Genomic DNA, 9,227 nt, shown 5'->3' on the forward strand with positions numbered 1-9,227 from the left:
GATTTCAATTCTCTTTTCTTTTCTGTTTTTTTCTCCCTCTTTCATATTGTTTTTTTCTGCTTCTCTTGATTTTCGTTGTCGTGTCGTGTCCGCAAGCATTTCAAGCTTCCAGAGCAGAACCTCGCCCTGGCCCTGGCCAACCAACCAGCCAGCGAGCCAGCCAGAGGCGTTTATGGGCGTTTTGGAGTGTCTCGCCAACGCCAGCAGCGTTGCCCAGAAGTGAAACCTGCAGCGCTTCGGCCAGTTGCGACCGAAACCGTTTTTCACGCAAGCGTCACGCGCATACTCGGGGAGAAGGGGCCGGGGGAATGGCGTTTCCGGATGGGAACTTGCGAACTACTGCGGCCGTTGCGGCTGTCTGGATCTGGTGAAAAGGGGGCCGGCATCGCGCGTAAAGCGCGAAAATCCCTTCGGGGCCTCGAGGGCAGAGCGTGCGCCGCGATGAGCCGATAGGCAAACGAGGCGCACAGCAGGCCGGAGGGATTCCCGATGGCCAGCGCAATCAGATCGTAACATCGAGACAAAACGAAAGCGAAATTCCTTCTGACAACTTCCCCGACAAAGCAGCGGCAGCAGAGATTTGCAGCTTCAGAGTGGATCGCGACTGACTTGGTTTGTTTATGGCCACTTGCTGCTGCTGCTGCTGCTGCCTGCCTGCTGCTGACGACGATCTGCAATTCAATTAGATCGAGCGTGATCCGATCACGTGGAGGCCCGTGCTTAGCGGTGGAACAAACTTTCAAACAAATTGTGGCGGTAAAATGCAAAATGAAATGCGCGCCCGTAGGGTATTCTGAGGCCCCCTCTGGGGGTACCAATCGGACCAGAATCTCCGGACAATTCCTTGGCATCCCCGCATCTTAGCGTTTATGGTGGTGGCCAGGGAGTTGCTGTGTGCAATATATTGTTCGAGATCGAACGCACGAAACGAACGGCCAATAAACGCCAGTTGTGTAAAACGGAAAATTTGTCGAGTTTTGAAGACATAAAAGTGGCCGATTAGGGGACCCCCGATGTGGGTTAATCGGACATCGGGTTTCTCGGCTGGGAGTGCTATGTATGCAAAGTGATCGATCTCGATCGATCGTGGAAAGCTTACCTCGTGTCTTTGGCTCTCGAAATGCTCTCCGTTTGATGACGAACGATGTTCGGATATGTTCTACCGCACCAATTAGCGAGCGTTTAGTGGCGCTGTTTTAGCGTTAACGGTGTGGCGGATCACACTTTTGTGTCACTCATTTGAGTCGCTGCAGAGACCATTTCGTGTCGCCACGATGCTGCACATTGTATGCCCGGGCCGGGGGGAAATCGCACTATCCAACACAACCCTAAACCCAACCGTAGTTGTTGTTGCTGGTCTGGTTTCAATTGTCGTCGTACAGCACAGCCTCAAACACACAAACCAAAACCCGCGTGTGCACACTGTCTCGCTTATTGTTTACCAGCTGGAAACTCCGCGTGATGCACTGGAGTCATTGCACTTGTTCGCGATCGCGCACCAGAGAGCTTACACACACACACGGGAGCGCGCGCGGTTTATCACGGCCTCACGGTTTATCGAGATGCAACCGGATGCAAATGGAGCACTAGCAAAGGGCGGTAGTATGCGGTGGCATGCGGTAAACACAATTCGAAATCACTGCTACAGTTGCCAGCAGTAGCCGGAGTCAGGTGCTGCGGATCACAGTAAACACCTTCGTCGTCGTCACAAACCGATCGAACCCGGACTCGGACCGGAGAGTGCGGCCACAGCGAAGGGGACAAAAGCACGCGCTGTTGTTGTTGTGGTTGTGGTTGGCTCCACGCGCGCGCGCGGAACCTGTACCAAAATGGTGATCGTGGTAGCGTTCCGTTCACGGGAACAGTTCGTTGAAGATTGAGATCGGGCACCTGAGCTGCCGGCACCGTGAGCGATCGCCGAGACGATCGCAGCTGAGAAGAGATGAGAGAAATTACGGCGAACGGTGAGGTGAGAGTAAGACGTGTCCATCCATCCAGCCAGCCAGCAGCAGCAGTAGCTCCCCTCAAGCGGCACGAAAGTAAGCAATGTGAGTGTGTGTGTTTGTGCGTTTGTGTGCCACTAGTTGGGGCGCCTTACGCCGAGCTGATTGGAGCTGATGTAAGAGCACGGCCACAGCAGCAGTGATCAAATGGCCACAATGTTTTGATTCATCTCTGTCAACGAAAAACGAGTAGCGAGAAGCGACGAACCCGAACGAGAAGAATTCTTATAAAGAAAAGGAGCAACCCCCCGGGAGTTCCCTGGCATGTACGGAGGTCAGCCTCTGTTCCGGGGGGTCAGGACGGGCACGATGACCTCACCTGGCCACAGCACCGCCATCCGCCATCCGCCGGAACGAAATCAGATCTACCACCACCAGCTCCAGGCGGAACGGTCGGTGGACTGGTGTGGCGGTGCTAAATCATTAGAAGCCACATCCGGACCCAGCTGCCGGTGCCGATGCCGGTGCCGGTGCCGATGCCAACGCCGTGCAATGGTACTGACCTGCTTTACTTTAGCCCTCACCATTCCGCCGAAAAGTAAGCAATTCGATTACGCTGCGCTCCCAACCTTGCGGACGGAAATTATTTCCGAAAAAATTCAGATTAATGATGGCCGACTGGCCGACCGGGCCGGCCCACCGAGCCGGACCGACTCTCGCGGCCAATTTTTAGCAATTACGCGTAAGCTCAATCGGCCGTACATATATTTTACACGTTTCGCGTGGCCAACAAGGAGCATCGAACGCGCTCAATCAACTCCTCCTTGCTGTTGCAACATAAGAGCTGGCGGGTGGTGGTGGTGCCGGACTGATCGGCTGGCACCATCGATCGGATGCCAGCCTGTTCGATCATCAGTCGAGAGGTGGTTCAATTATCGGGCACGCCGATCGTAGTTCATCCGGTTTTCAACTAGATCCTCCTCCTCCTCGGCGCGAGGCGCATTCGATTTGCATACACCATGAGATAGCACCAGTCAGCTGCAACAAAGCAACTATCTGCTGGGAACCCGTTCCTGGTGCATTCGGTGCTCCGATCCGAGCGAGAAATGTCGCTCTCCGGGAGCATAATGAAAACGGCTTCCCGGTTCCTCATCGATCGATGGTCGTCACTGGCCAGCTTTCTTTTCTTCCACGAGCACCACCATGCCGGCGGGCATGCGGCTCGACCTGGGTACCTGGGTTGGCCCTTTTCCTTTGGTATTCTGTTTTGTTTCTTCCTGCCGCCGCATGTCTTCGGCCGGACTGTCGACGCAATATTGAAGCGCCGTCTCGAAGGCACGTAATGCGCATATCGTGTCCGCAATTTCATTCCAAAAACGACATTCTTCACACCATGACCGGCAGCGGCACCGGCAGCAACCAACCATTCGAATGGCGCACGCAACCGACCAACGACGACGGAACGTTGAGCGCTCATTCCGGCGAACGAAGAAAACCCAAAACATTAACCACAACCGACGCGCGTGACACAGAAAGGTAGCCAAAGGTTTTTTTTGTTGTGTCTTTCGAGGCCACGTGCCGTTTGTTGGTCTCCATATGGCCAGCGAACTCGCGCGTAATCTCCCAGCACTTTTTGGGCGAATGACGGAAACTCCCCTTTTTTCCGGTCGTCTCCCGACAGAATGGTGAACTCCCGGGGTGGACCTTGACACATTTCGGTTACATCAATTCGGTATTATGCAACCAACCTCCAACGATGGTTCGTCGACGGGCGCAAAGTTCGCTGCCGTTTTTTTTTGTACGATGTCACACGCTGTGGCAATCACATAACATTGCAGTGGCGTGAAAATGCGAATGAAAAGTGGCCAAACGCCCGCTCGCACTCCACGACCGGAAGACATCCATTCCAAATGCGAGCTAATGGGTTCGGACTTTGTCCGGTCTCTAATGTAATGCCAAATCGCGCTTAACAGATAAGCTAGTGGCGATGCTTAAGTAGTTCTGTGCCTGTGCGGTTCCGATACGCCCGGCAGACCACTACCGTCCTTTCCTCCCACCCGAGAACTCACGAGCGAGATCGAACGACGACAACGTAGACGAGAAGACGCACCGGGAAAAGCCCCAAAAGCATAAAAGCCTCACGGGCACGCGCGCACGCCGGGGGTTAAAACCGTAAGGTTCGTTATCCGCACGCAGTCGAACGACGACCGCATCGATTTCACGGCAACGCAATTAGTGCCGATGATACGGCGATAGTGGCGTCGTCCGCGGTGTACGCTCGCGACCCCACGACCAAGACGACGATGGCGACGACGATCGCCGCCGAGCGCGACCATCGCATATATGCATGAGGATGGCAAATTGTAATTCGGATTTTTTGGGTGTGCTTTTTTTCCTTCTTCTTCCTGGCGTTTGTCTTGCTTAATGCTCACCTGTTGGGAGCCCCCGCCGGAGGCCGGGCGGGCGGGATGGGGAGGCTAGATCGAGTATCATCTTCTAGCTGCCAAATGAAGAGAACAACGTCTAATGACTCTGCTTTCTATTTTCGCTGGATTACTGCAGCACTGGTTGGTTGTGCCGGTGGCCTGGAGATCCTGGTGGTCGATTAGCGCCGCAACCCCGCCGTGTGCGGTACTGTTACCCATCAGCCGTGTGCCATTCGGCGAGAACCACTCGTTTAGATAAGAACGCGCAGAAATAAATATCTTTTTCGCCAAACGGTACCTCGCCGTGGATCGCTCTATTCCTCATAACGCCCCGGGGCTGTGGTCAGTGGAACGAAGCAGCTGTTCGGCGGGGGGAAAGCAAAAGATCGTCAGAACAATCTACAATTACCACACACCACGCGCACAAACCGCTAGCCGGACAGAGAGTGCTTCGTGGTATGACTCAGTATACCACGGAGGGTGTAGTAGATAACAGAATCCTAGAAGTGCAGTTCCCAAATGAACATAATTTGGCATTCTAATCTACTCTCGATGCTCTTACAAATTAGACTGAAAGGTGGGTGAAACGTCATGTAATAGATCTTTGCGCAAACCCTCCGGTTATTACTCTTGACACCGTGCTACCGCGTCTGCTAATTAAGCCTCCGAGAAAAGGAAGGAAAAGCTGGTCAACAAGACAGTAAATCACCAGCACCGACAACTGTTGGCTATCGAAACACGGCCACAACAGCATCCAAAGGTGAGTAGCCCGAGTACGCAAAATGGTCACGACCAAACCGGCTAAGCAAAGTGAGGGAAAAGCGGTTGAATGGAAAAACAAAGCTTCGTCTCCCAGTTATCGGACCAGCTCGTAGAAACGTTAAGCAACATTAATCATTAGCGTAGCTCGATGCGACAAAACGGTGGAGTGGAGAGGATGGGGAAGGGGGGTGAGGTTGGTGAAGCGATGATTTTCCCGAAAACCCAATTAATTTTTGAAATTGTTCCTTCGCTCGCTCTCTTCTCTCTAGATCGCTGACGCTGGTGTAGTAACCCGGTACCGGGCATGGACCGGGTGTTCCCGTTAACGAAGAATCATCATTCCAACGTGTGATGGTGCGATGGAATTGAGCGATCGATAGGTGATGCGGTACCGCACCCCATCCGCCTCGTTATGCTGCACTATCCGCACTCCCGGGCTCTCTCTCTCTAGTGGCTCTCTGGTGTGTGCAACGGAACGTTTGATAAAAAAAAATATATATACACCCGGAGGAAATAGACGCGCCTGGGAAGTGCTCGAACAGGTGAGCAAGAAGCTGTAGAGCGACCAACGAAGCCTGAAGCCAGAAGGGAGCTAAACAAACGTAAAACCCCTCGCGGAGGGGCCAACCAACCAACCTGCGCCTGTGAAGACTTTGTGTGTAAGCAGCGGAAACCCTCGCGGCCATGGAAGCTCCTCTCTTCCGAAGTGCTCGGATTGTAGGAAGTGTAATGGACGCACGTGAGTCAGCTGCAACTGGTGCTGAGGTTGGTGGCTGGTAGAAGTGGACTGTACGGTAGCTGTAGGGAGTGTGCATTAATTCGATGTGTCGTTCGATTGCGCGATCTCGATCATTGCTGATAAAATATTTACGTCTGTTAGCCATTTTTTTTTTTTCAAAATGAGATTACATTGAACTTTTCAGATGACCCTGCTGTTCTATTCACATAGAGTGATAAAAAATGTTGGTTTGTTTTTGGTAGGGAGTGTATACGGCTAGATTTTAATTAGTTTTACTGTTAAGTGTTTAGTGTTTAGTGATAACTGTAAAAGTGATCTATAGAAAAGAACAAAATGAGTCTACGGTCAGCCTTCAACGAGAATCGTCTGTGTACATATGTCTCATTACCAGTTATAACAAATTAGTAATCGGGTTTCGCACCTATGTATCTTATTATCAATGAAAATGCTACAATATGGCATCCAATTTTGTGTTTTATGTGATTCAAACACTCCTCCCTTAGGACGGCTTATTACTTTGGATGTGACGGAAGGACCATGCGAAAGAAATGTAACATGCGACAACTTTTTTACTTCATATGAAATGGCCGAAGAATTGAATAAAAATTATTATTTTAGACACGATACGTAAAAATAGAAAAGAAATTCCATTTGTCTGGGTTAATATTCGTACACAGCTAATATATTCTACGGAAGCTGTGCATGACCACAAATTACAAGCCATTACAATGTTGTCTCATGCCCCTCCTCGCTACCAATTTGTAGCAATCATAACACTGCAGGAAGCCAAAACTCGGCAGATTAATGAGAGGTCAAGGAGTACGTGCGGTACAGCATGAATTATAAGAAAGAATTTAAGGCCCTTCGAGGAGGAAAAGCAGCCAGGAGATCGTCAAGACTGAAAGCGCTCAGTCCATATACGGATGAGGAAGAGGTGATTTTTGTAGAACAATTTTAAAGCGGAACCGAAAACACTCGCTAATTTGCCGAAAACGAGGAACTCCCATTCAGAATAGAATGACTAGAAAACATACAATGCAGTGTATTACTTACGAGATGCGGGTCAAAATCCTTGGCAAAACTCCTCGAAGATCTTCACTATCTCACTAGTAGTAGAACTACTTCTTCCAGCATCATAAACGATTTGGTTCATGCATGCTACCAATTTCTACCATATTTTCAAGGGAAATATGTGTGCAAAATTTTAATAACACACACGGTCTTGAACGGACCCGTTTAGAATTTGGTGTCGAAGGAAATCTCGGGTTACTACTTACTTACTTATCCGGCGCTACACCCGACGAGCGGTCTTGGCCTGCTACAGAAAATTCCTTCACCGCTCGCGATCGAGCGCCGTCGTCCTTCAAGTCGGTAGTCCTGCTATTCTGGCGTCAATGTCGATACCGTCGCTCCATCTCGATTTGGGCCTACCACGCCTTCTCTGTCCATCCGGAAGGCCTAAGAAGACTTTACGAGCTGGGTCGTCGTCTGCCATTCTCAGGACATGCCCAGCCCACCGAAGCCGGGCGACTCTCATGCGCTGCGCGACAGTGAGATCGTCATACAACGCGTATAACTCCACGTTGTATCGGCTTCTCCATCGTCCCTCCTCACACACGGGGCCAAATATTCTTCTGAGTTTTTCTTGTGTTTCATTGTTGGTGCTTGACCATAAGTAGGTAAAGGGTTCTCGACGACTTTAAACTTTTCCAACTTAGGGCATTGGTTGACAGCCCTGAGGAGGCGGCCTTAGTACAGGTCCTTCTGATATTGGAGCGTAGGGTGCATAACCTTTCATAAATAGCCTTGAACCCGAAGATATCGGACTTCGGCCAGCGTTTTTCTTGTAGTGCTACTAGGTCCATAATTGGCTTGGCTAGTTCATCGTCCATTTGGTCCAGGGTCCGGCTCGTTGCAGAGTACGTACGTTCCTGCCTTCTACCTAGCCTTATTGAATTCGAGTTTTTTGAGCCATCGAGACGAAAAATGGAAAAAAGAGAGATCGAGAATTTGGCACAATTTATTGAAAAAATGCCTCGCTAACGCAGGCAACTCTTAATTGTTTCATTAATAAAAGCTACAAGAGGATTTCGGTTAATTTTCTTTCGTTGAATTTTTTAAACTTGAACTTATCGATTAGCTAAAAGCTCCGCCGGACTGCCCCAGCAGCAGCAAAATGTCCCAGCAGCAGAAAAAATGTCCCAGCAGCAACAAAATGCCCCAGCAGCAACAAAATGGCCCAGCAGCAGCATTCCCAAAACAACAACAAAAAAAGTGGCAAAATCCGGATTCCGAAACAACGAAAAAGGATTTTAAATCCTTTTACAAGCAGCGGAAAGCAATCAACTAACTCGCAGCCAACTGAAGATAGCGCCGAAATCTGCGGCCGCAGCCGAGTGACTCGTAAGGACCCATCCGAAACCGCTCCGGCAAAAGAAAAGGTATCCGGGAAGAACCACTTCCGTTTTTCTAGCTCACGTTTTCCTTCTTCCAGGATGGTGGAAATCGATCCGTTGACGGTTTCTCAAGGCGAACTTTGCTATACGGCAGAATATCGGATACAATCGGAATGCTGGACGGAAGAGTTCGTAAAATCGGAAGTGGAAATACGCTCGGAAATCGCAGATCCCGCAGTCCGACTTTGTCGTCTCTGTGGAAGTCTGAGGGACGAATGGGAAACCTGTTTCACCAGCACGGGAGAGCTCGCCATCGACCCACAAAGACTGATAATCCTGCGGCTGCTCTGCTCGGTTATGATTACGTTCGAGGCCGACCCCGACGCCGTGATTTGCGGATTTTGCTGTCATAAGCTGGACGAGATGGTTTCCTTACGGTCTATCTGGTTATCGAACTCCATGGCGATCGAACAACAGCGGATAACCGTGGCCGCGATAGAGAATGTTCGACCGATGGTCTGGTTTCCGGAAAATGCGATAAAACAAGAGTCGCCAATGAAAGATGTAGCAACAGAGGCCCCTCTTCCATCCCAAAACTGTAGTGTTGCTGTGCAAACATATACTCCGGTTATTGGGCAAGCAGATAGCCCCGTGATTGAGATCATAAATCAGTCAGAAGATTCAGAAACCTGCCATCCAGCAGCCAAAAGCACGGAAAGAACGGATAACGCCGTTCAAACTGATGCTCCTCCTGTTCTTCCTCCAGAAGAACCCAGCAATTCGCATATTGATGGCCGGGAAATCACCAATCTTCCATCGGATGATGGTATATCAACGATCGATCTTACATCCAACGATGATATTCCAATCGTAGATCTTACCTGTGGCGAGGTGAGCTCTCAAGATTCACCAGTTGACGAAGAAAAAGATATTCTCATCCGGAAAGCGATACTGTTAGTAC

At 50.3% G+C, this 9,227-nt stretch overlaps 2 protein-coding genes across 3 annotated transcripts in view; both read left to right on the forward strand.

Annotated features, from left to right (window-relative positions):
- The window catches only part of LOC125950738 (calmodulin), a 228,753-nt gene that overhangs the window by 217,943 nt on the left and 1,583 nt on the right, over positions 1 to 9,227 (forward strand). The gene's annotated exons all lie outside the window — the stretch shown is intronic.
- The window catches only part of LOC125950718 (uncharacterized), a 1,376-nt gene continuing 291 nt past the window's right edge, over positions 8,143 to 9,227 (forward strand). The window contains exons 1-2 of one of the 2 annotated variants that reach the window (XM_049678950.1): positions 8,143 to 8,311; positions 8,365 to 9,227. The exon at positions 8,365 to 9,227 is cut by the window's right edge and continues 291 nt beyond it. In XM_049678950.1, coding sequence (XP_049534907.1) covers positions 8,366 to 9,227 — 862 coding nt within the window. In that variant the 5' untranslated portion in view covers positions 8,143 to 8,311; position 8,365. The remainder of the gene's footprint in view (positions 8,312 to 8,364) is intronic. The other variant, XM_049678952.1, reaches the window with a different exon arrangement.

This window comes from Anopheles darlingi, chromosome 2, assembly GCF_943734745.1.
Source record: "Anopheles darlingi chromosome 2, idAnoDarlMG_H_01, whole genome shotgun sequence".
Classification (NCBI taxonomy): Eukaryota; Metazoa; Arthropoda; class Insecta; order Diptera; family Culicidae; genus Anopheles; species Anopheles darlingi.